The 27,010-nt window shown below is 37.7% G+C and overlaps 2 protein-coding genes across 2 annotated transcripts; both read right to left on the bottom strand.

The window, feature by feature from the left end:
- Nucleotides 1-1,069: 1,069 nt before the first annotated feature.
- On the bottom strand, nucleotides 1,070-21,304 carry LOC121429296 (deleted in malignant brain tumors 1 protein-like). The gene is made up of 25 exons (XM_041626299.1): nucleotides 21,059-21,304; nucleotides 20,569-20,675; nucleotides 20,177-20,239; nucleotides 19,960-20,022; nucleotides 19,428-19,502; nucleotides 18,781-19,033; nucleotides 17,664-17,770; nucleotides 17,034-17,093; nucleotides 16,509-16,544; nucleotides 15,890-16,139; nucleotides 15,362-15,459; nucleotides 14,066-14,131; nucleotides 11,734-11,983; nucleotides 11,266-11,363; nucleotides 10,464-10,713; nucleotides 9,907-10,058; nucleotides 8,555-8,804; nucleotides 8,058-8,155; nucleotides 7,557-7,670; nucleotides 7,092-7,276; nucleotides 5,620-5,805; nucleotides 4,756-4,973; nucleotides 3,536-3,635; nucleotides 2,871-3,066; nucleotides 1,070-2,006 (listed from the first exon to the last, which is right to left on the bottom strand). The coding sequence occupies exons 11-25, from the start codon at nucleotides 15,450-15,452 to the stop codon at nucleotides 1,846-1,848; spliced, it is 2,415 nt and encodes an 804-aa protein (XP_041482233.1). The 5' UTR covers nucleotides 15,453-15,459; nucleotides 15,890-16,139; nucleotides 16,509-16,544; nucleotides 17,034-17,093; nucleotides 17,664-17,770; nucleotides 18,781-19,033; nucleotides 19,428-19,502; nucleotides 19,960-20,022; nucleotides 20,177-20,239; nucleotides 20,569-20,675; nucleotides 21,059-21,304; the 3' UTR covers nucleotides 1,070-1,845.
- Nucleotides 19,028-27,010, bottom strand: LOC121428985. Its single transcript, XM_041625880.1, has 13 exons — nucleotides 26,977-27,010; nucleotides 26,084-26,149; nucleotides 25,041-25,103; nucleotides 24,825-24,887; nucleotides 24,439-24,522; nucleotides 23,854-24,113; nucleotides 22,966-23,028; nucleotides 22,524-22,586; nucleotides 22,202-22,264; nucleotides 21,706-21,789; nucleotides 20,177-20,239; nucleotides 19,960-20,022; nucleotides 19,028-19,033 (listed from the first exon to the last, which is right to left on the bottom strand). The coding sequence occupies exons 1-13, from the start codon at nucleotides 27,002-27,004 to the stop codon at nucleotides 19,028-19,030; spliced, it is 969 nt and encodes a 322-aa protein (XP_041481814.1). The 5' UTR covers nucleotides 27,005-27,010.

Below are 27,010 nucleotides of genomic sequence, written 5' to 3' on the forward strand. Positions count from 1 at the left end.
TCTTTTTTCTGTACTCCCTCCCTCTTTCTCTCTCCCTCTCCTTGTAAACATGAAACATCCAGCAAAGTCCTTTTTCTGTACTCTCTCCCTCTTTCTCTCTCCCTCTCCTTGTAAACATGAAACATCCAGCAAAGTCTTTTTTCTGTTATCCCTCCCTCTTTCTCTCTCATTCTCCTTGTAAACATGAAACATCCAGCAAAGTCCTTTTTCTGCATTCTCTCCCTCCCTCTTTCTCTCTCATTCTCCTTGTAAACATGAAACATCCAGCAAAGTCCTTTTCTGCACTCTCTCCCTCCCTCTTTCTCTCTCATTCTCCTTGTAAACAATAATCATAGCAAACAGGAGGATTCTCATACATTAACATCAGTATTCGATGACAACGACATTTGCTCCTGCGACATTTGCTCAGGTCTTAATTTCTCAGAGAGCATAGGGTTAGAGTTAGGGTTGTAATAGAGTTTTTGGTTCAGATTAAAGTGATTGGTTAACATTGGTTTGACTTTTTAAAAATCTGAGCTAGAAGGTCACACTTGTCACCTGTGTCTGTGATATGTTACAAAAATGAAGCCCACAAAAAATTGCGTTCGAAAATAATTATTTAGTGCTTCAAAAATTGAAATATAAAGTGACCGGAAACACCATCTTAATTTCATACCATACACTTATGTGTACTATTTAGGTGTCTATAAGACGCCTATTTACAAAATCGGGGTTTGCCTTGTAGTTTTAGCTTTTCATTCTCAATAATGGTTGTTTTCAGGGTTTATTAGTTCTAATACATGCACTTGTACACATGTTTTATCTTGGTTTGAGAATTTTTTTAAATCAGCTGCTCACAAAGTTAAACAATACCTTTAAAGCAAAGATAAAGAATAGGATTTATTTAATTTTGGAGGTTAGATTTTATGTTTGGATTGCGTACACATTTTTCATCGGGGCAATTGTCCCCGGAGCAAAGTTCGTTGAACGCATCTTCACCACCTATTGTTATTTTCGCTTCTCTATCTCGTTCCTCTTTTCCATTCACATTCGAATTTACACAAAAAGAACAAAACGTTACACTTTTGAGCATGGTGCAATAGAGTTTTAAGGTAAAAGGATGATCAGTTCGTGCAGTGATATCTAGGCCTATACATTTTCAAATAAGGAGAGAAAATAGTTAAATTTCCACTTTTCTAATTTTGATTGCAATTTCTTAAAGGATAAAACAAAAAAATATGCTTTGTTTTTAGAATAAGAGAGAAGCAGTATTATCGGGGAGAACTACCAACTCGTTATAATCTGCAAGTGAAGAAGATGGTGCGGAAAACAAAGATGCTATAAATCCAAAGTAAAAGCTAAAATGAGGGGAAAAAGTGCGAAAACGAGCATGACGAGTGGAGAGATCTATTAATTTATCGCTCCCAAAAATAACCAAACATGGCAGTACCACATTTTCATTGTATTCAGAACAGCAGGGGGGATATTACTTCGATCATTATTCCAATCAATCCAAAACACTTTTCTTGATGTTTCAGCTTTTGATAGCTACCACTCCCTTTACTGTGACGGTTCATAATTATCACTCTTCATAACAAAGAACAATATGCATGAATTATTTGATATATATGGGCCAAACTGTTTTGCTACATACTCAAGGTCTTCAGTAATAAAACCGCTCGATCAGAATGCCGTGGATATTTTTTTACTATGATTACCCTTCTCAAATCTAAAAGCTGGGTGATATTATCAATATACAGCGATAGCGAAAAACTGGCATTTCCATGCCAAATCAAAACTGCCATCTTATTCATATTGCAGGAAAAGATCAGTAAACTAAACTTCATTAATCCATAAACCGTCCGTTTAGAAATCTTCTAGCGCCACGTCCACTGGTTGGTAACCGATCTGCTCTGGGCGATTACGACGCATGCGCATCATCATCAGAGATAAGAGGACAGTGAGGGCCACGAAAACAGAGAAGGCACACATGACTGTGATCATTGGTGGACCAAAGTTTTCTGCTCCTGTCGTGTTAAAAGAAATCAAAGATTGTATGAAGGAATAGAACTGTCCCGGACGCTCAGAAACGTTGTTAGCCTAACACAGCACTAACAAGTCACATCTTTCTGATTGAGATGTCAAACGTTTATTCAAGATGTAAATGGCGTGTTGTTCTGACATCATGCAGGCATCGCTGTGACATTACCGGAAGTAACAAGAGAGCATCTGTTAGCGCTAACAATGTTTTTGATGCCCGGCCCTGGACTTTATCAAGAAGTCTTACGTTAATTTAAACATAGTAACAAAAAAATTGAAGACCATGACAGAAAAGGAAATAATGAAAAGAAAAGTAAATATCATGTACACTTTTGTAAGTCTGGATCATTAATTTACGGTGGGTCATTATTCACTGAATAGGTCGCAGCGTTTCAATTAAAACTTCTTATAATGAAAGTCCTAAATATATGCCCCTAACATTATCTTTTTTCTCATCTCAATAATCTATTAATATTAAGTAAATGAACATTGTTAAACTATTTTTCCTACGTTTTCTTCCTCATCTTTAAGAACTGTAAATGCCAGAAAATGCAAGTATTCTATGAACGCCTAGCTTAGCCGAGTAATATAGGAGCGCCTTGAGCACCTAACAAGGTAGATGTGTGGGCATTATAAATACCCCATATTGTTATATTATTATTATATTCGATCATTGATCAAACTATCACAAGCATTCAAAAATATGAAAAGAAACAAATATTTGAATTTATTCATCCATGTTAGCAGAAGGTTTAATTATGAAGCTAAAATAAAAGTAAAACCTAATAATATTCGTCCATTTCCAATATTTTCGAAAAGATCACTGTGTAAAACAGGAAAACGGTACCCACCATCTCCATCCGAGTCGACCATCATAGCCTGCTCGAAGCGCGAAGCATCTGATATTGGTCCGCTCGTAATGGTGTGGGGTTTGGAACGGGAGCCTGTCGATTGCGGACTACGACGGTACCGCGAGACACACCCCTGAGAGCACCGGTTATCCGGGTCCTCGTTGTCACATATTAGAATGGAGCAATGGATGAAAACCTGATTGAAATAATTAAGATATCGACACATCCGGTAAAAAAGCGCATCGCTACGACCAATGTATAGGGGAAATTTACAGACATAGACACATGCTATCTATACTCAAGGGAATGCATGATTCATCAAAATTTATTTTCTTGTATTTTCCTGTCTGTTTGATGGTTGAACATATTAATCTTTAAAAAAAAACCTTATCCTTTTTATTCAACTCCGTATAGTTATGGCTCACGCAACTGCTTGGATAGCTATTATAGGCAATAATTGTTTATTTAGTTTACAGCCATCAAACGAGTAGCTAATATTAAGGGAATTTTTTTGTTAACTTGACATCAATTTAAATGGACCCGTGTCCCGTTTTGAAGAACATGCAATGAACATCTTATCATCACGTCCCCATTGTTTGATCAGAGTTCAGTGATACATTTGAAATGGGTTCAATCATCATGAATTATAAGATATTAAACGCTACCTCCTCGTAATCACGGATGAATGCGAAAGCATCGACCTGGAACCCTGTGAAAGACTGGGAAAACCATCTTGGAATGTAGACTGTACTGTCCACGCCACAGCTACAAAATACAAAATTTAACAAAAGAAAATCAAATTGAAATGTAGTATTAATTTAAAAAAAAGAAATGTAGACCTAAAATTTTCATAAAATGCATGGGGTCGTTGATAAAAGTTGCTTTATGGTGACGTCGCCACCAAATATTTACTCCCATGGTTACAATGCTCGATAGCCAATAAAAAACAAGGATTTCATGGAAGATACCATCGAATAGCAAAGTTGATTGTAAACGGTAACCTTTATGCATAGGGGGCCTAGGCATTACATTCTGTTGTTTAGGTGCAATGGCAAGGGTGGTTTGATCGGAGAAAAGACGACCAAAATTTGGCATGATCATTTTCTCAATTGAATGAAGTTATATCATAGTCATATGACCAAGATTTCTTTTCATATGCTCTTTGTTCTCTCTTCCCTGTTAACTGCTTTAAAAAAAAACAAAAACAATGGCAATAGTTGCCTCTACCCTCCCTCATTAATCTATAATTGGGACATTTTCGCACTGCAACGTAGAACGGATTCAAGAAGACAGTAAATGTATCAAGAAATGTCCGTCATATAGGACAGCGGGAAAGTCTTTGTCGAAAATTGTTAACCGGGGCGCGCACAACCGGGACAGCGGCTCCGTCTTCAGTTCCAGAGCTAACGAAATATTGAAAATATGCCGTTTACCCAGATTCCAGACGGAATCTACTTGGATTCACTAATCTTCGACAAAGACTTATTGGTTGCTCTTTGTCATTAAAGGCATTTGATAATACAAGTTTTTTGTGTGTGTTCTTGGATCTGATCTGCGTCACAATGCAAAAACTCCCTTATAACAGTATAACATTAGTTGATGGTGATTGGTTAGTTGATGGTGATTGGTTGGTTGGTGGTGATTTTTTACCTGATTGCTAAGAAAGCATGAATGCTTGTAAGCAAGCAACCAGAGGACCGACGGCTTAAGGTCCTTTCCGAGGAACCTGGTACTGAGGATTATTGCCTTACCAAAGGGCACTAGCGCACCAAGTGGGAATCGAACCCGGGTCACCGGAATGCGAATCCCCCGCTCTACCGACTGAGCTATCGCGCCTCCTTGACATAAGCCTAACAACTTCGAACGGGTGACATACGGCACATACCCTTCTTCGATGATGTCGTATCGAGCGTAACCGAGAGGGTTTGGCGAGTTCGTTGCCCAGCACGAATCCGCGAGAAGTGTGAGATTTGCAACGGAGGCGAGTTGGATGCCGTAGTACAGGGGTGTGCCGAGTATCACTTTGCCTGTGTCGTTTGCGAGTTGATTGAAACCGAGGCCTGTGTATCTTTCCAAAGACAGTGAGAACTCACCGTATCCTTCCTAAGAGCCAGTAATAAGGATCATTTAGGAATGAAACATTCATTGGAACAAATCCAAATTCTTGATAATCTCGCCGCTTATATATGAAAGCAAAGGCATCGAGATCTTGAATATATAGTTTCGACCAATTATCGCATTTTTATCACTAGGCGTTTGTCTATTCTACTTTTCTTCGTGAAAACTTTTTAAAAATTCAATACAACGCCGTTTATTATAATGAACCTTACATTAGTTGTTTAACGGTTTAAACAACCATGCTTAATTTATTTAGTATCAAAAAACAAACCATGAAGTTTAAGAAATTGTGAATTTGTTTAGACTGTTTAAACAACTCCTGTAAAGTCCACATGGTGAACAAGGTTGTATAAAATTAAATGAGGAAATAACAGCTTTCTTACCGTGCAGAGCTTTATAAGTCATATTGGTTAACATTATTATCTATCATAGGCCTATATTATAAATCATAAGTTCGTTTTGTCACTAGATGAAAGAATGAATGTACAGCTGTTGTCAGTACGTTTACTTCTTAATGTTTATAGAAAATGAATTGTGTTCGTGTTTGATTTTGAATTAAATCTTTCTATAAAATTTATTTTTTTTTTAAGTGGTTTTTACGGTTTTCGAAAAGTGTAGAAGGTCTATTCACCTCTTCGATGAGAACTATGCCCGTCTTGGGCTCGTAGGAGACACCTAATACCTGCTCTCTTTCCAAGCTACACCGGACAGTCGTTTGGAGGTAATGCTCCCTGGTAATGACCCCATCCGAACCGAGCTCAGGTCGTGGTTTGTAGAAAGTCACAATGTTTGTGTATATTACAGAGTCCTCGGTTACCTGTAACGATGATAATTATGTTAATAATATGCAACATCTTTATAGCGCTTAATACAATGTTTCTAAGCGTTGCATACTAACACCCCCAGCGTTAGCACGGCTACTTTTATCGGGCGCTCGAGCATTCAAAGAACTTCTTCCTGCCGGGTACCTGTAGCAATGCTAGCACATAATTATGATAGAGTAGTTTTACGAATAGAGACAAATTAAATTGGCGAGACTTGTGTCATCAGATTTGTTATCATACTTTTCAAAATGTTGTTTGTATTTGTTTTGGTTACAATCATCTGTTCGCAAAACCTTGGGAAGTACTACCCTCACAGTTTTGATATTTTTTATCAAATGTTTATTTGTTCACTTGTCCCATTTTAGGATTCTTTTTTTTTTCTCTCTCTCTCTTTCATTACTACCCCCTACAGTTTTGATGATGACCTGTTTCATCAAATGTTTGTTCGCTTGTCCTATTTTAGTTTTTTTTACACTCTCTCATTAGTAAACGATGATCATAGTGTATCATTACATACAAAATGAATTTTATAAAGAGAGAAGAAAAAGTATATCGGAAATGAAGAACATTTATCCCACTTATATAGTGTGTGTCAAAAAATAGTCAATTGTGACTGATTGCCAAATACAAAAATAAATTAAGAAGATTTATCGATGAACGTTACGATGATTGCACTCGAAAGAGCAGATCATAATGCAGGGACATATCTCAAATATATCCTTTCGGACTATTTAAAGTGATTGGTTAACATTGGTTTGACTTTTTAAAAATCTGAGCTGGAAGGTCACACTTGTCACCTGTGTCTGTGATATGTTACAAAAATGAAGCCCAGAAAAAATTGCGTTCGAAAATAATTATTTAGAGCTTCAAAAATTGAAATATAAAGTGACCGGAAACACCATCTTAATTTCATCCCATACACTTATGTGTACTATTTAGGTGTCTATAAGACGCCTGTTTACAAAAATCGGGGTTTGCCTTGTAGTTATAGCTTTTCATTCTCAATAATGGTTGTTTTCAGGGTTTATTAGTTCTAATACATGCACTTGTCATGTTTCATCTTGGTTTGAGAATTTTTTAAATCGGCTGCTCTCAAAGTTAAACAATACCTTTAAGCAACGAAACTCTTCTTTTAAGTCCACCCAATATTTACGATAGATAAATATTCTGTGCCCCCAGACAGACTCATATTTTTCCTCCGTTTTGGGAGGTGGGATGGGGGCTTATGGATAGTTCATACAGCCCCACACACACGCACCCTCACATCTACTGATCATACCTCTTGCTTAGTCCCACACCCATCGTATGGAGTGGTGATTGCAACATGGGACATGTCGTGGTAGTAACCAAAACAAGATTCGTCTTCGAAATGGACATCACTAGCATGATCGCCGATCTCCAGAAGGTCTTTGTCCATTATAAGCGTCATCGAGGTACTATCACAATGCAGATTTGTCATCGTTTCTGAAAAGTGATTGTTGAATTAAAGATTTCTTTAGAAAACTAGGGTGATGTGTCTCTATATGTACAATGATACAACATACTAAAATGATCTACAATCAAATCATGGGTAAATGTGTTGTGTTATGTGCGACAAAATATGCCTATATCACAGTAAATACAAAGGGAAACATTAAAACATAAAGTTCTCGAGTGATCTAGTCGTTGATAAAGTGTAATGTATGAAGTATGAATTCACATTAATTACAGAGGGGAAAGTGAATCGGAGATTACTCCTACCTACCATTTGTGCAAACCTGGGCATAGTCATGACAGCAGTCACCATTACCCTGGCAGTAAGAATCGCAGTAACAACCTCCAACGTAACCACAATCGCAGCATCCGTGACAAGAGGGGCCTAGAAATGAGTAGTCAAGTCTGACAATATTGTTTCCTTGGTCACCTAATCACTTCATTTTTTTTGCATTTTATCTATTTCATTCTTCTTTGACATCCCTTTACCATAAGTTTCCAAACTGAAATGGAAAGAAAATCAACCCAAATACGTGATTAACAAATGAATGAAATGTGCTTATAGCTTAAATTGCTACCTCCTCCGGTATGTTCCAGATTGATTTGAAGGAAGAATCCTCCGTGATTGACTTTACTTCATCATTTAATCACTTTATTTTTGCATTTAATCACTTTATTTTTGCATTTTATCTATTTCGTTCTTCTTTGACATCCCTTTACAACAAGTTTCCAAACTGAGATGGAAAGAAATTAACAAGTTTATATCGCTAACCTCCTCCAGTATGTTCCAGATTGATTTGAAGGAAAAATCCTCTGTCTGTGACGGAACCATCACTATAGAACTCAATCCATCCCCTTGTCCCATTTAATCTGAAAAATCAAAGCAAACCAATCAATTTAATCATTGTCGACCTATAGGCCATCTTAATTATTGTTTACGGTGTCATTTGGCCGTGATGGGTGAACATGAATATTATCTAAATTCAGGGGCGGTGTTACTGGGTGTAGAGATTTTAAAAGCAGTAAAACAGAGATGGTTCTTTTTCAAATTTGAAAGAAAAAGAAGAGAGCCGAAAGTATATTATCCAAAAGAACTCAATCTTGCCACCAATCATACCAAATAGTAATCAACTAAGGGGGAGTCTCTTGAAGGGCTTCCCCTTTTCTGCTTTATTGGAGAATTTTCAAACCTTCCGAATACATCACAAAGAAAAATTCTAAACATTTCTAAGAGTGTAGGACCTGGGCTCTTGCAATATACGTTCGAACCTGAGATCTGAAGGCGAATTAGAACCGGAAATCTGATACTGTTTTTGACCGTCGCTAGGAGAATAGCCGGTCCCTATCTTGAGAAAGTCACAACATCGTTCGGTTCGGAAATCCAGAACATTTATAACCATCTCATATCCTTCCGGTGCCACGATGTACCAAGTGTATCTGGCGCTGTTGTGATAATTCGATGGATAGTTTGGAGATGTTATGTTCCGAGGGTGTCCGGCAACTAAATAAACATATTCTCCTGCAAAAACACAAATTATAAAATACAGGAATCAATAACTGCATATGCTTTGCAACATTTTGCATACCATTAAAGGGGACGTGATAGTTCTTTTTTGAGTGCGACATAGATCAGATACAGGACTCATGTAGCCAAAGTGGTTGTGTTGTAATCCAGAGACCCAAATTCAAAACCAAGTCAGTGAGCAATATAGCGTTGCGTGGTAAGGCAAATTGAACTACACATGTATGAGATTCTGCTCTAAATAAAGGCCTGGTCCCACTGGCCGACGGATACAATACATATTCATTAAGGACACAGCGGACGAGCAAAATTTGGTCTGGCTCGATCCGTTTTCATCCGCTCCAGAAATGGGGAAAAATGGCGAAAATTTTGCGAAAACATAACCGAAAATAACGGACGTGGGTAGTGTGTTGCGCGGATGCTTAACGGAAGTTCATCGAAAACCTTGCGGATGAAAACAAATCGAAGTGGATGACAGCTCCTAAGGGGCTACCAGGGATACTGAATGCTTTACTTACGAGATGCATACGCTTACATCCTTACTATTTCCGTGCTACTAACGACGTATAGACGATCCATGTACCTTATCTTTCCTCCCTCTTTCCGTTGTTCGGCTCCAGTGGATCTGAGCTGCGAGGATGCCCAGAGGATGCAGAGAAGATACAGCAGACGTTTAATCGATGGTACGAACATTGAACGTTTGTTGCTCGTATATGTTGCGGATTTATATAGTACCCGGCGGAAAGTTCATCCGTTCTGTAAGTTTTGTGCAGCAAACAAATTTTTGCGCGGATGAACCACAGTGACGGATGCGCGATGGAGCGTACGAAGCACGTAGCCTATGCAATGAGTACACAACGGATGCATAGCATTCTCCAACGGATGGCACTATTTTTCCGTTTTACATCTTTGCATCCGTAAGTGCAGTGGGACCGGCCTTTAACACGTTAAACCAATATTTCCTTTCAGTATTGAAGCCAAGAAATGGCATTTTCACTATCTCTACACGATTGTATAATTGTTAACATATTTCAGCAAGTTCGAATAGTCATACACTACTTTGATGTAGAAATAGTTTTCTTTATAGTGATATTCTTACCAACGGGAGGGTAGTTGGTAGGAGTCCACCATCCCGGGTTTGTGACAGGTTCTTCAGTTCTAGTACGTTCCAGATTGATTTGAAGGAAAAATCCTCTGTCTGTGATGGAACCATCACTATAGAACTCTATCCATCCCCTTGTTCCATTTAATCTAAAAAAATCAAAGCAAATCAATCAATTTAATTATTATATATAATAATAATATATTAACGCCATCTCAATCGTGTACGGTGTCATTTGGCCGTAATGGGTGAACGTGGATATTATCAAAATTCAGGAGGGATGTTACTGGATGTAGAGATATTAAAAGCAATAAAACGGGGGGTTCCTTTTTAAATTTGAAAAAGAAGGAAGACGAATATTATCCAAAAGAACTCAATCTTGCCACCGATCATACCAAGGAGATGTCGGTGATATCTCCTTGATCATATTGAGGGGTGGTCTAGTGGAGGGCTCTCCCTTTTCTGCTTTTGTTAAGAATCTTTAAAAGTTCCGAATACATCACAAAGAACATTTCTAAATATCTCTTAAAGTGTAGAACTTGCAATATACGAACCTGAAATCTGAATGCGAATAAGAACCGGAAATCTGATACTGCTTTTGACCGTCGCTAGGCGAATAGCCGGTCCCTATGTTGAGAAAGTCACAACATTGTTCGGTTTGGAAATCCAGAACATTTATAACCACCTCATATCCTTCCGGTGCCACGATGTACCAAGTGTAACTGGCGCCGTTGTGATAATTTGAGGGATAGTTTGGAGACGTTATGTTCAGAGGGTGTCCGGAAACTGGATAAACATATTCTCCTGTAAAACACAATTTATAAAATACAGGAATCAAGAACTGCATATGATTTGTGATATTGTTTACATACCATTAAAGGGAGCGCAACAGTTCTGTTTTGAGGGCGCCATAGCTCAGATACAGTCATGCACCCATAGTGGTTGTGTCGGAGACCCAAATTCAATAACAGGTCTGTATAATGTGGCGTGGTAAGGTAAATTCATTTACACATGTATGAGATTCTGCAATAAATAACCCACATTTGCTTTCAGCATTGACGCTAAGAAGTTGCATTTCACTGCCTATCTATTTCTTTACAACATGTTTCCCAACTGAAATGGAAAGAAATCAACCCGTATACGTGATTAACAAATGAATAAAATGTGCTTATAGCTTAAATTGCTATCTCCTCAGGGATGTTCCAGATTGATTTGAAGGAATACTCCTCCGTGATTGACTTTACTTCATCACTTAATCACTTTTTTTGCATTTTATCTATTTCGTTCTTCCTTGACATCCCTTTACAAGTTTCCAAACTAAGATGGAAAGAAATTTTTCAAGCTTATATCGCTAACCTCCTCCAATATGTTCCAGATTGATTTGAAGGAAAAATCCTCTGTCTGTGACGGAACCATCACTATAGAACTCTATCCATCCCCTCGTCCCATTTAATCTGTAAAATCAAAGCAAAATAATCAATTCAATTATTGTCGAACTATGGGCCATCTTAATTTTTACGGTGTCATTTGGCCGTGATGGGTGAACATGAATATTATCTAGTTCAGGGGCGGTGTTACTGGGTGTAGAGATTTTAAAAGCAATAAAACAGAGATGGTTCTTTTTCAAATTTGAATATTATCCAAAATAACTAAATCTTGCCACCAATCATACCAAATAGTAATCAACTAAGGGGGCGTCTCTTGAAGGGCTTCCCCTTTTCTGCTTTATTGGAGAATTTTCAAACGTTCCGAATACATCACAAAGAAAAATTCTAAACATTTCTAAGAGTGTAGGACCTGGGCTCTTGCAATATACGTTCGAACCTGAGATCTGAAGGCGAATTAGAACCGGAAATCTGATACTGTTTTTGACCGTCGCTAGGAGAATAGCCGGTCCCTATCTTGAGAAAGTCACAACATTGTTCGGTTCGGAAATCCAGAACATTGATAACCATCTCATATCCTTCCGGTGCCACGATGTACCAAGTGTATCTGGCGCTGTTGTGATAATTCGATGGATAGTTTGGAGATGTTATGTTCCAAGGGTGTCCGGCAACTAGATAAACATATTCTCCTGAAAAAACACAAATGATAAAATACAGGAATCAATAACTGCAGCAACATTTTGCATACCATTAAAGGGGACGTGATAGTTCTTTTTTTAGTGCGACATAGATCAGATACAGGACTCATGTAGCTAAAGTGGTTGTGTCGCAATCCAGAGACCCAAATTCAAAACCAAGTCAGTGAGCAATATAGCGTTGCGTGGTAAGGCAAATTGAATTACACATGTATGAAATTCTGCTCTAAATAAAGGCCTGGTCCCACTGGCCGACGGATACAATACATATTCATTAAGGACAAAGCGGACGAGCAAAATTTGGTCTGGCTCGATCCGTTTTCATCCGCTCCAGAAATGGCGAAAATTTTGCGAAAACATAACCGAAAATAACGGACGTGGGTAGTATGTTGCGCGGATGTTAAACGGAAGTTCATCGGAAACCTGGCGGATGAAAACAAATCGAAGTGGATGACAGCTCCTAAGGGGCTACCAGGGATACTGAATGCTTTACTTACGAGATGCATACGCTTACATCCTTACTATTTCCGTGCTACTAACGACGTATAGACAATCCATGTACCTTATCTTTCCTCCCTCTTTCCGTTGTTCAGCTCCAGTGGATCTGAGCTGCGAGGATGCCCAGAGGATGCAGAGAAGATACAGCAGACGTTTAATCGATGGTACGAACATTGAACGTTTGTTGTTCGTATATGTTGCGGATTTACATAGTACCCGGAGGAAAGTTCATCCGTTCTATAAGTTTTGTTCGGCTCAAAGCCTTTTACGCGGATGAAATCACAGTGGACGGATGCTCAATGGATAGATGTATAAAGCACGTATGCAATGAGTAAATAAACGATGCACAGCGTTTTCCAGCGCATGGTGCACTATTCTTTCCGTCTTTCATCCTCTTCGCATCCGTAAGTACATAAGGTGGGTCTTCATCAGCTCGAGCTTGAAGAATAGCGCGCTAATGTGGGATCAGAGAAATAAGCCCGAAGTCAGTGGGAGTGTGCGATCCCGTCTTCACCAGCTCGAGCTCGAGTTTAAGCCCGAAACTGGCGCATGCGCGCTTCAAAGGAACAAGCGCGCGGTTTTAAAATTTTACCGCGCCAACATTCGGACCGTCTGCGTACGTACCATAGAGTTATATAAAGTTTAGTATGTATTTAACTCTATGGTACGTACACAGTACGTGTGCGTACACGTACACGTGTGTTTTGTTGTTGTAAGAGCCGGAAATTGATTGTTGCAGTGCATGGTGGGATCGATAAACCCGAAATTTGAGCTCGAGCTGGTGAAGACGCGAAAAGAATAGCGCGCTATTTTGCGAATTAGCTCGCTATTCTGAAAATAAGTCCAAGATTTTGGTGGTTTATTTTCCGATCAGAATAGCGCGCTATTTCCGTCTTCATTGCAAAATTAGCTCGCTATTCTCTGATCGGGCTAATTCACTGGATCAGGAATAGCGCGCTATTCTTCAAGCTCGAGCTGATGAAGACGCACCTAGTGTGACCATGAGTGTGACCGGCCTTTAAAGGTATTGTTTAACTTTGTGAGCAGCCGATTTAAAAAATTCTTAAACCAAGATAAAGCATGTGTACAAGTGCATGTATTAGAACTAATAAACCCTGAAAACAACCATTATTGAGAATGAAAAGCTAAAACTACAAGGCAAACCCCGATTTTGTAAATAGTCGTCTTATAGACGCCTTAAATAGTACACATAAGTGTATGGGATGAAATTAAGATGGTGTTTCCGGTCACTTTATATTTCAATTTTTGAAGCACTAAATAATTATTTTCGAACGCAATTTTTTCTGGGCTTCATTTTTGTAACATATCACAGACACACGTGACAAGTGTGACCTTCTCGCTCAGATTTGTCAAAAGTCAAACCAATTTTAACCAATCACTTTAACATGTTTAACCCATATTTCCTTTCAGTATTGAAGCCGAGATATTGCATTTTCACTGTCTCCACATGATCGTATATACTACATAAATGTGTCATTGTTAACAATTTCCTGCAAATTCGAATAGCCATACACTACCTTGATGTATATTTTTTTAAATACATATTGATATTCTTACCGACGGGAGGGGAGTTAGTAGGAGTCCACCATCCCGGGTTTGTGACAGGTTCTTCTGTACTAGGCCCTGAAATACATGAACAAAAACAGATACCAGTACCTCGTCTCCGAGAACAACATAAATGATAACACCTATTAAGTGAGTATGGTGAAATCATTTTAGCCCAAATCTTATAATGCACGTCAATTATTGTTCTATAATCTTGACCATTCGTATCGATCGAATCTGGTCATATGGAAGTAATCGCCGATTTCCATCATAAGGCTAAATCCTTGACGTCATACTAATCAAGTGGGGTGAAATAAATACTTCATCTCCCCCAATCTCCCTTGAACAACATTCACCGCTTGGATTTACGTCAGTGATTTGCATCATACTTGGGGAGCGTTCTTCATTTTTTTTGGTCTGACAAGCTGTCCGATCTAACAACTTTTCTGGATTACGATCCCTTACGATGTGCCGACAAGTACAGTTCTTATGACAACTGTCGGATAAAACAGGACATGTCAGATGAAACATCCGACAAGTCCAGGAAACACTCTCCTGCACGCGCCTTGCTGTAGTTTAATATTATAGGTGGAATATAACACGCGTTATCTGTCTATACCATTCTTTATGTTGTTTATCGGAGACGAGGTACTGGTATTTGGCAATTACTTTGTAATACGTACTTGCATAATTATGTATTACAGAAATCGCGTCACAAACACAAAGTTGACAATATTGATTTTCATTACTTACAGTAGACAAAATTGTGACACACGTCTGAAACCTGCAATTTGTTCAAATTTTTGCATAATCATGGCAGCAGTCACCATTACCCTGGCAGTAAGAATTGCAGTAACAGACTCCCATGAAGCCACACAGCAAAAACTGTGGTGTTAACCGGTGTACATAGAGGATCACACCAAAATTGGTGGTGTTAGTTTTACACCTATATGTGTTATTACAACACCTATGGTTGTTACATTTACACTCTCTGGTGTTATGTTCAATCTCTAGGGTGTTATTTTAACACCTCAAGGTGTGGTCCTCTATTAACACCAATTGGTGTCAGTTTTAACACCACTGTTTTACAGTGCACGATCACAGCATCCTGGGCAAGAAGGACCTCATAGAGTAGTCAAGCCTGGAAATATTGTCAGCTTGCATGATCACATAATCATTTTGTTTTGGGCATTTTATCTTCTTTTTAATTCTTCTTTCACATCCCATTTAAAAACAAATTCCCAAACTGAAACGGTAAGCAAGTTATCCATACGTAATTATCAAAATCCGTAGACTTAAATCGTTTACCTCCTCCTGTTTGTTCAACATCGATTTCAATTAAAAATCCTCTGTCGGTGACGGAACCATCACTATAGAACTCTATCCATCCACTTCTCATATTCAATCTGAAAATCAAAGCATACAAAAATCAATTGAACGGTCACTGTCGAATTGTACATTTGTTAATTGCATCACAACAATCACACCGTCCTAATCTTTAAGGATGACATTTAAATTTCCAAGACAGTTCATCTAAATTCAAGAGCGTCGTTACTGGATGAAGGGTCTACAAATGTAGTGAAAAGGGATGGGAGATTCTCTTCAAATTCGATTTTAAAATATAAGACGGAAGAATAATATAAAAAGAAGTATCTTAACATTGTAACCAATCATACCCATATAATCAACTGCGGAAAAATACGTCACATGGAGTTGCGTTTTGCTCCATTTTTTTTTTGTATTTTGAAGAATCTTCAACAGTTCCAAATACAAGACAAAGAAAGTGTTGTAAAGATTTCAAAGAATGTAGGACATGGGCTCTTGCAATATACGAACCTGAGATGTGTCGGCGGATTAGAACCGGAAATCTGATAAAGTAATTGGGCGTCGCTAGGCGAAAAGCCGGTTCCTATATCGAGGAAGTCACAACATTGTTCCGTTCGGAAATCCAGAATCTGTATAACCACCTCATATCCTTCGGGTGCAAAAATGTCCCAAATGTATCTGGCGCCGTTGTGGTAATTTGAGGGATAGTTTGGAGACGTTATGTTCCTAGGGTGCCCGGCAGATAGAAAAACATTTGATTCTGCAAAACCACAAGTTAGGAAATACGGAAATTAAGTATTGCTTATGATTAGTGATATGTTTTAAGGACTCCATAGCTCAGATAAATGTTGCTCAGTAATTATGTCCCAATCCGGAGACCTAAATTCAAAACCAAGTCGGTGAGCTATATAATGTTGAGTGGTAAGGCAAATGAAAGTAAATATGTATCAGATTTTGCTATAAATAACCCGTATTTGCTTTTAGCATTGACGCCAAGAAGTTGCATTTCACTGTCTCCACACGATCGTACCATAGCTCTATGGTTGTACTACATGGATGTGTCATAATTAACATATTCCTTCAAGTCCGAATAGTCGTACACTACCTTGACGTAGAAATAGCTTCTTACCTACGGGAGGGTAGTTTGGTTCTACTGTTCCAGGCCCTGAAATGCAATCATGAGCGAAAACAGATACCAGTGGCTATTGTCTCAGAGATCGATATAAATGATAAAAACTCAGTGAATGTCATGGAATCATTTTTTGCCACATTTCTTAGAAGTTGTAAATTTGATGATTGTTCATAAACTGATTGAATAAATATGACATGGCGTCCATATCACCTGGTGGAAAAAAAAGGTCGAGAAATACATTTCCCAAGATAAAGAAATCGATGTAGAGCCTGCAAGAGAACGAGTTAAAAGAGTGCGGGTCGTATCTTAACTTGTGATGTTTCTCATAAAGTCTTCAGATTCACTTTGTAAGATAACAAAATTAAAAGCGAACCCATTAAAATAATCATTCGTTTAGATGGTTGCGTTCGGAAATACACTTTTAACGAGCGGTGTCCTATTTTGCAATGTCCGCTATTGCGTATTTCAATGTTCACACAGAACCCATGCTTTACAACTAAGCTATTATCTTGGCAAACCTACCCTCGGTACGCCACCACCTTGTTGGAGTCGGTCGGTCCGTCCGAGGATCACTGGTGGGTTCTGAAGGGTTGGAATATAAAAAAAATCTCTGATTGTATTCTCTTTCATACTTCAGACAAGTTCATCCTCGGTGCTCATTTCTCACCGTGTCATCTCGATATAAACTGGTAAGTCTTTAAATTGCTCGTCAATGCCAAGGACAAAGTTTTCATGGAAGATAATTATGCAAAATCATGAAAAACGACCGGCAATATTCCAACGTCTTCTGGGAATTCCAACGCTGAATTTTAGATCATTGCACCCTTTTTGGCATATTTATGGTTTCCTCTAATATTCCGATGTGGCAGACAATCTTGTGTATTCAAATTGTCATCACCATGACCAAACACATCAGCACATCAGCAATTTTAATTTAAAATTAAATCGGGGACTAGCCGATGAACCATGTAATATGCTACTAAAAGTAATTAACAAAATGGTAACATTTTTATGTGCGAATCTGCTACTTTACTGAAAAAAAGATGAATCAACCAAATAAACATGATCAAAACAATCGTACTTTACCAACACAACATTACAATGTACGATTTTAAAAAATGTTTTTTTTAGATGAATTCAATAGCACCTTACCTTCAAATGGAACGGACGAGTTTACCAGACTTATTTCGAGCTGAAATCCTCTTGCTACAACAGAATAATCACTGGTGAACTGTATCCAGCCTGTCGGCTCATCTAATCTAATTTTAGGCAAAGGAAAAAGGAAAACTATTCGAAACATTCAACTGGCGGTATATCTAAGAACAACTGATGGTATGTAAAATAAGTGTGTGTTCTATTGAAATACTCAATCTAAAAGTTTATGTCAATCAGTGGAAACAATTGTCTTCCCAACGAATAATAATACTAAGTGTAGCTATAATGAGATGCGGATGCGGGTACTAAAAAAATGGGGGGCATGTGCCCCTCCTTGCATCCCCCTCCCCCGCTCCATACAGTCAATGTTATGTTCTTTCATCAGTTCACGTTGTTAAGTTTCATTGGTGACTGTTTCCTTCATTGGATATTTATCAGCATGACAGGTATCCTTACTATAATCCTTACTATAATTTGGCTAATTTGGCTCCCCCCTCTCCCACACACACACTTTGATAAAGAAAAATGACTCCTACCCCCTGTGCTGCCACGGGTAATTGCTGCTAGTACTAATAGTTTACCGATGATTTTGATTACGTCGGGGGAACTTGCTGCCCATTTTATTCTTTCATTTTAAGTACCCTTTTTATTAAGAAAGTATAATAAGAATTTACGTATAAACAATCAGTTCAGCTGTATTTTTCCTCGCCCTGATTAACGTTTTCATTATTTTGTATTGTGTTCAATAATATGACGTGAATAATAAATGAAAATATATCTTTCATAAGGCCCAAGTGCAAGCGCAAGTTGAAAATTTTATCATTTTCAGACCGGAAAACGGAACGTTCAAATCATCAACGTAATCATAAACAGCTATAAACCGGAAAATGTGAGCGCGAAGTGCGAGCTGAGATTTCTATACCCTTCAAATTTTAGGGGGACGTGTCCCCTGCCCCCTCCCCCTCCATGTGACGTTCATGCATTGCACTATATCTAAGTGCTGATAATATCCCCATCATCAATTCAATGCAGTCCTTGGGGAATATTCCAGGTAACTGGAATACTAAACAAGGAATCGAGGATATGCATACGGCAGTCGGTCTCCATACTCTACCTTACATATGAAAGGTGTGTAGAGCCGGAGAGCCGCTCAATCTGACTAGCATTGTTGGGTGAATCTCCGGTACCAATGGTGAGATAGTCATAATGCCTTTCAGTTTCAAAATCCAAAAACTTTACTACCACATTATAACCCCTTGGCCGTGCGCGGATGTACCAAGTGTATCTGGCGTTGTTATGGTAACTTGAAGGATAATTTGGAGATGAGATAATCCTGGTGTCATCGATAGAAAGAGTTACATTTACATCTGTTTGATGAGAAACAAAATAGATAACTGATGCTTTGCAGGTTAAACATATTTTTCTGAAATAATTAGGCATTACTTCTACTCTTATGAATTTGAAAAAGATAAGTAAAAAAAATCATTTAAAAAATTACTTTCTGGAGCTTTAGAATATCCCCCCCCTTCTCCGTCTCTCTCTCTCTCTCCCTCGCTCTTTTAAAACACATCTCATAGAAAATATTTGAATATGTGAACACATTTAATTGGATGCAAACGTCATAACAATTTTTTCATCTTTCAATATTCATTGAATATATGAATCAACATTAAAATAGTACAAAATAATTATAGATGCAAAATTACAAATCATGGGGGAGAGAAATGGAAAAAAGACAATTAATTACACAAGGCAACCTACCCACTGGAGGATAGTTTGGACTTGAAGTTGTATGATGATTCCACCACCACGGGGTTGGTTCTGCCGTTCGTGGTTCTGAAAAAATACCAGTAAAATACTGCTTATTTCAGCTTATATATCGACAATTGACGGTCTCTAACCTTGAAGTTCATGTTTATAAAATTGTAGGTAAAGCGTCATTCAAAATAGCTCCTCTCTTTTTGCCTTACATCCATCAGGACAGACTACAATAATTCACTCAAACGGGGGATATGAAAATATATTAATTGCACTGGAGATAATTCTCTCATACCACCATGTTTATCATTGGGAAGAGAATTCATCCCCATATTAATGTACTGCAGTGTATTTTGTACACTTCTATCTTTGAATAAACCTAATTGTCTCAATATTATTGCAACATCTTTTTCCATGTATTAACATTACCAAATAATCTCCAATATGCAATTTACAATGTACCACTTTGATATTTCAAAACTATACACTTTGGCAACTACACTGAGGTTCCATTCTAAAGAAAAAGAAAACTCACCATCAGTATTCCACCGCCATCTTGTCGGAGTTGGTCGGTCTGTCCAAGGATCAGCAGTAGGTTCTGAAGAGAATAAATGAAACTAACACTACAGCAGTATGATTAACTCGCTTTTAGACGTGTGTTTATTCAAATGAACTTCAGAACTTGATACAAATATCTTTAAAACTGGCAACTACAGACTTCGGTTAAACATTAGAAGATATACAACACTTACCATCAGTATTCCACCACCATCTTGTCGGAGTAGGTCGGTTTGTCCAGGGATCAGCGGTAGGTTCTACAGGGTGAGAAATAAAATCAGTGGTACTCTGTAATTAACTCTGTTATACCGTTAGCGTATTCAAATGATCATCAAATTCGTGACATGAATATTTGTTGATACATTAGGATATTATGCAGAAAACTTTATTGATGAAAACCCAAATCAACTGTCGGATTCGACCATCTGCTGATAAATGCCAATGCTGTGTTTTATCCATCATTGCACTTTGTTGCACATGTTTTCTTCACGTTGAGATTGTGGAAGACAATCCCGTGTATTCAAATGATCATCAAGCAATACAAAGTACAATTAAAATGGGAAAAATTTATAAAATAGCATCTTACGTTCCCATGGTAACGACGAGTTTACAAGACTAATTTCGAGCTGAAATCCTCTTCTTACAACAGAAAAATCACTGGTGAACTGGATCCAGCCTGTCGGCTCTTCTAATCTAATTTTACGAAAAGGAAAAGGAAAACCTTTTAGAGTCTTAAAGCGATTATCTTTCCATGAAAACCAAATAATACATAGAAGCGAAGTGTAAAGTTTCCTAAGTTTATTAAGAATATACATCTATTATCTCTATTACAATCTACGATTACCATTTTGTCTTCACAAGGAGTATTCATAAATAATTCTGTCTCATATGTAGCTAAATTTGATGATCATAATAATAATAATTTGGCTATTTAAAACGCGTTCAATACCTACAGTACCAAATCGCCAATAAATTCATCATTATCATGATAAAATTGAATGCAGTCATTTCCACACACAACATAATTATATGCACATCCTTCACTCCCTGGGGAGTAGTCAGTCTACATACTCTACCTTACATATGAAGGGTATGTAGAGCCGGAGAGCCGCTCAATCTGACTAGCATCGTTGGGTGAATCACCGGTACCAATGGTGAGATAGTCATAATTCCCTTCAGTTTCAAAATCCAAAAACTTTACTACCACATTATAACCCCTTGGCCGTGCGCGGATGTACCAAGTGTATCTGGCGTTGTTATGGTAACTTGAAGGATAATTTGGAGATGAGATAATCCTGGCGTCATCGATAGAAAGAGTTACATTTACATCTGTTTGATAAAAAACAAAATAGATAACTGAGGCTTTCCATTTTGAACATTTTTCTGAGATACGTAGACATTACTAGGACTGACGAAATTGAAAGAGAGAGATGTGCAAAAATCATAGAAAAATGCTTTCTGGAGCTGGAAAATATTCTCTTGTCCCCCCCCCCTTCCCTCGGCTTTTCTTTCTCTCTCTCTCTTTCAAAACACGACCCTTATAAACTATTGGAATATGTGAACACATTTAATTCGAAGCAAACATCTTAATTTTTACTATCTTTATATATATACGTATTTAATATATAAATCAACATCAACAGTTACAAAAAAAAAGAGATACAAAACTACAAATCATGGGGGGGGGAAAAAGAAAGCCAATTATACAGACAAAGTAACCTACCCACTGGAGGATAGTTTGGACTTGAAGTTGTATGATGATTCCACCACCACGGTGTCGTTTCTGCTGGTTCTGCCGTTCTTGGTTCTGAAAAAAAATACCAGTAAAATACTTTTATATAGGGTCATATATCTTAATTAAGAATGTATAACATCGAATGTCGTACTGATAGGAATGGGGCATTTAAAGGACCTGTTTTGCCTTACGTTCATCGGGATAAAGAATTTACTCAACGGTGGAAATTAAAACATAAATTAATCGCATTATAGATATACGGCAATGTGTATTGTCTTGAATGAAAATCTTCACCTGTTTCAATGGACTCTGCAAAATGGGGCACATCGGGTACACATATCGAACGTTCATAAAAATTTTGTTTCTGCGACCTTTATCTTGTACTAACATGATTTAATTAACTCTCAAATACTTCTTAGATATTTGATAATTACATTTTGATAACTACATTCAGACGAAAAATACTTGTATAAAGAAAACTCACCATCAGTATTCCACCGCCATCTTGTCGGAGTTGGTCGGTCCGTCCAAGGGTCAGCAGTAGGTTCTGAAGAAAATAAATGAAATAAATGATACCGTAGTGAGATTAACTTACTTTTGTGTTCGAATTATCATCGAAAAATACCTTTCAAATTGCAATAACAGAATCTGGTTAAATATGAGAAGTAGGTTCTGAAGAAAATAAATGAAATCAATGATACCGTAGTGAGATTAACTTACTTTGGGGTTCAAATGATCATCAAAAAATACCTTTCAAATGGCAAAAACAGAATCTGGTTAAATATTAGAATATATACAACACTTACCATCAGTATTCCACCGCCATCTTGTAGGAGTTTGTCGGTCCGTCCAAGGATCAGCAGTAGGTTCTGAAGAAAATAAAAGAAATCATTGATACTGTATTGTGATTAACTCACTTTAAACTCGTGTGTGTGTTCGAATGATTATCAAAATGTGAATAAAAAAAATTTTATTGGCAATTACAGAATCAGGTTACACATTAGAAGATATACAACACACACCATCAGTATTCCACCGCCATCTTGTTGGAGTTGGTCGGTCCGTCCAAGGATCAGCAGTAGGTTCTGAAGAGAATAAAAGAAATCATTGATACTGTATTGTGATTAACTCGCTCTTAGACATGTTAGACGTGTGTTTATTCAAATGAACTTCAGAACTTGATACAAATATCTTTAAAACTGGCAACTACAGACTTAGGTTAAACATTAGAAGATATACAACACTTACCATCAGTATTCCACCACCATCTTGTCGGAGTAGGTCGGTCCGTCCAGGGATCAGCGGTAGGTTCTACAGGGTGAGAAATAAAATTATCGGTACTCTCTAATTAACTCTGTTATAACGTTAACGTATTCAAATGATCACCAAAGTCGTGACATGACTATTTGTTTATACATTAGGATATTATGCAGAGAACTTTACGGAAGAAAACCCAAATCAACCGTCGGGATTCGGCCATTTGCTGATAAATGTCAGTGCTGAATTATATCAATCATTGCACTTTGTTGCACATGGCGTTCTCTTCACGTTGAGATTGTGAAAGACATCATGTGTATTCAAATGATCATCAAGCAATACAAAGTGCAATTAAAATGGGAAAATATATAAAATAGCATCTTACGTTCCCATGGTAACGACGAGTTTATAAGACTAATTTCGAGCTGAAATCCTCTTCTTACAACAGAATAATCACTGGTGAACTGGATCCAGCCTGTCGGCTCTTCTAATCTAATTTTACGAAAAGGAAAAGGAAAACCTTCTTAAGTCTTGAAGCGATTATCTTCCCATGAAACCAAATGATACATAGAAGCGAAGTGAAAGTTTCCTAAATTTATAATAAATTTCATCTACATCTCTTTTAGAATCTATGATAACCATTTTGTCTTCACAAGGAGTAATAATGAATGATAGTCGTCTTATATGTAGCTAAAATTGATAATAACAAAACAATAATAATTTGGCTTTTTAAAACGCGTTCAATACCTACAGTACCAAATCGCCTACAGATTCATTATCGTGGTCATCAAAGTGAATGCCGTCATTCCCAAGCACAACATGTGCACATCATTCACTCCCTCGTGAGTATTTCAAGTCAGTCTCCATACTCTACCTTACATATGAAGGGTAGTATGAAGAACCCGAGAGTCGCTCAATCTGACTAGAATTGTTGGGGGAATCTGGTGAATCTCCAGTACCAATGGTGAGATAGTCAAAATTCCTTTCAGTTTCAAAATCCAAAAACTTTACAACCACATCATAACCCCTCGGCCGTGCGCGGATGTACCAAGTGTATCTGGCGTTGTTATGGTAACTTGAAGGATAATTTGGAGATGAGATAATCCTGGTGTCATCGATAGAAAGAGTGACATTTACATCTGTTTCATGAAAGAAAATAGATAACTGATGCTTTCCATCTGATCTTGAAAATTTTTTCTGAGATACGTAGACATTACTACGACTCTTATGATGTTGAAAAGGGTACATAAATCTTCGAAAAAATACTTTCTGGAGCTGTAGAATATTCTTGTGTCCCCCCCCCCCTCCCTCCCTTCCAAACTGTTTTTATATACTTCAATATCAATTTTTATTGAATATATGAATCAACATCAACAGTTACAAAATGATACAGATACAAAATTACAAATCATACGAAAATAAAAGAAAACCAAAAAAGACAATTATATACACAAAGCAACCTACCCACTGGAGGATAGTTTGGACTTGAAGTTGTATGATGATTCCACCACCCAGGTGTCGTTTCTGCTGGTTCTGCCGTTCTTGGTTCTGAAAAAAATACCAGTAAAATACTTTTATATAAGCTCATATATCTTAATTAAGTATTTATAACATCGAATGTCGTACTGATGAAAATAGGACATTAAAAGGAATTATCATCGGAAAATAGTTTTAAATTGGCAATAACAGAATCTGGTTAAACATTAGAAGTAGGTTCTGAAGAAAATAAATGAAATCAATGATACCGTAGTGAGATTAACTTACTTTGGGGTTCAAATGATCATCATAAAATACCTTTCAAATGGCAAAAACAGAATCTGGTTAAATATTAGAATATATACAACACTTACCATCAGTATTCCACCGCCATCTTGTCGGAGTTGGTCGGTCCGTCCAAGGATCAGCAGTAGGTTCTGAAGAAAATAAATGAAATCATTGATACTGTATTGTGATCAACTCACTTTAAACTCGTGTGTGTGTTCGAATGGTCATCAAAATGTGAATACAAATACTTTTATTGGCAATTACAGAATCTGGTTACACATTAGAAGATATACAACACATACCATTAGTATTCCACCGCCATCTAGTAGGAGTTGGTCGGTCCGTCCAAGGATCAGCGGTAGGTTCTAAAGGGTGCAAAATAAAGTCAGTGGAACTCTGTATCTTATTCTGTTGTACCGTTTGTGTATTCAAATGATCATCTAAGATGTGATATAAATGCGAAATCAAATCGCAACTATACACTCAGGTGATACTGATTTACCACGTTGAAGTTGTTGTAGTTGGTCGATTCTCCTATGGATCGGTAAAAGGTGTTTCTGAAAGGCGTAATATAGAAACAACTCTAGCATACCATATCCCTTCCTCATGTTCAATCCGCGATAATTGAACATTTTAGAAGAAATTGAAGTCAAGGGAGGGAGTCATTAGGCCTATGGTCTTTGAAATATAGCGAGAAGTAGCCCAGGTTCGTCATACACCGAGTCTACTTCTAGACATAGACTATGCCTGCCGGAAACATTCTGAATGTTACGGTGTCCCTAATTGCGATATCACATATATTTTGGTACACAACTGGCTGTCTGATAAATTGCTGATCATTTCTGCCTTACATAAAGTATCGAAATTATTAGCAGCTGAAACGCTGATTTTCAATCCTAGATAGAGTAAATTTCATTGAATCACTTTAAAAACTATTGTACTTTGGCCGGGACTTTGGCAATTTGTCACTGATGATCAGCGGTAAACAATTTTCCATTTGGGCGTATTACTATATTTTTACCCATTTTTTTGCGCTAAACACAACCCACTGAATGTTAATCGTGTAATCATCTCGTAACACCATTCAGAGAAGTCAGACACTGCAGTCGCTTGAGGGTCTTAGCGTGTCAATATGTGAATACCAACTTTTAATACCTCAATGCAATCTGCTTTGCACTTGGTTTCCTCCACTGTATACAGTGGAACATCCTAGCTACGGCCATGCATGCTACCCAAACGTCCTTAAACTACCAAATACGTGATATTATGCAGAAAACGTTTTGGCAACTGCGCAAAGTAGGACTAGGCATAATGGTAAATATATATGAAGTTACTCAAAACTCACCATCAGTATTCTGCCACCATCGTGTTGTGGTTGTTCTGTTCGTCGACCAAGGATCAGACGTAGTGTCTAAAAGGTGAGACATAAATATTATTACGCGTCTCTCTTTTTTTAAATCTCTTTGAAATTGTATACAATCTCATTTCAGGAAAAAAAGTGAATTTTCGCAACTACTACGCAGACGTGTTCTGGAACGTTCAGAACTAAAATCTACACAGCAAATACTGTGGTCTTAACCGGTGTACATAGAGGACCACATCAGTTATTTTACACCGGTGTTAAATTGGTGGTGATAGTTTTACACCTATAGGTGTTATTACAACACTTTTTGTTGTTACATTTACACTCTTTGGTGTTATGTTCAATCTCTAGGGTGTTTTTTTAACACCTCAGGGTGTGGTCTTCTATTAACACAAATTGGTGTCAGTTTTAACACCGCAGTTTTTACAGTGTATTGTCAAAAGCTTAGTCTATGTCGGATATCGGGGAATCGGAACAGCTGCGGTGTTGATCGTCCATGACTCTGGACAGAGGACACGGTTTTTGGTCAGCTCCGAATAACTTACAACGATCAGCTGTACCGGTTCACCAATTTTCGACAAAGACCTCTACGCTGTTCATAGTGATTTGACATTTCTCAATAGATTTAACTACGTTATAGAAACCTTCTCCGTTGCAATTGCCAAATATCGGTGTTGTCCCAGCAACGTAGTAAATTTATCACAGATATTCTTGTCATTGTATAAAACACTTGTTTAGTGTGTGGATTATTTCTACGGACACAACATTACAATCTCGGCTCCACTCTTCAGTTCAATATTTGTTCCGAAAATGTGTTTTAAACACTATTTTAGGCCTAAAATGTAAAGAGTATTTACATTACTGGCTGTACCTACCTATTGTGCATGATAAAATATCCGACATGCTTGG

Source organism: Lytechinus variegatus, chromosome 15, assembly GCF_018143015.1.
Source record: "Lytechinus variegatus isolate NC3 chromosome 15, Lvar_3.0, whole genome shotgun sequence".
NCBI classification, from domain to species: domain Eukaryota; kingdom Metazoa; phylum Echinodermata; class Echinoidea; order Temnopleuroida; family Toxopneustidae; genus Lytechinus; species Lytechinus variegatus.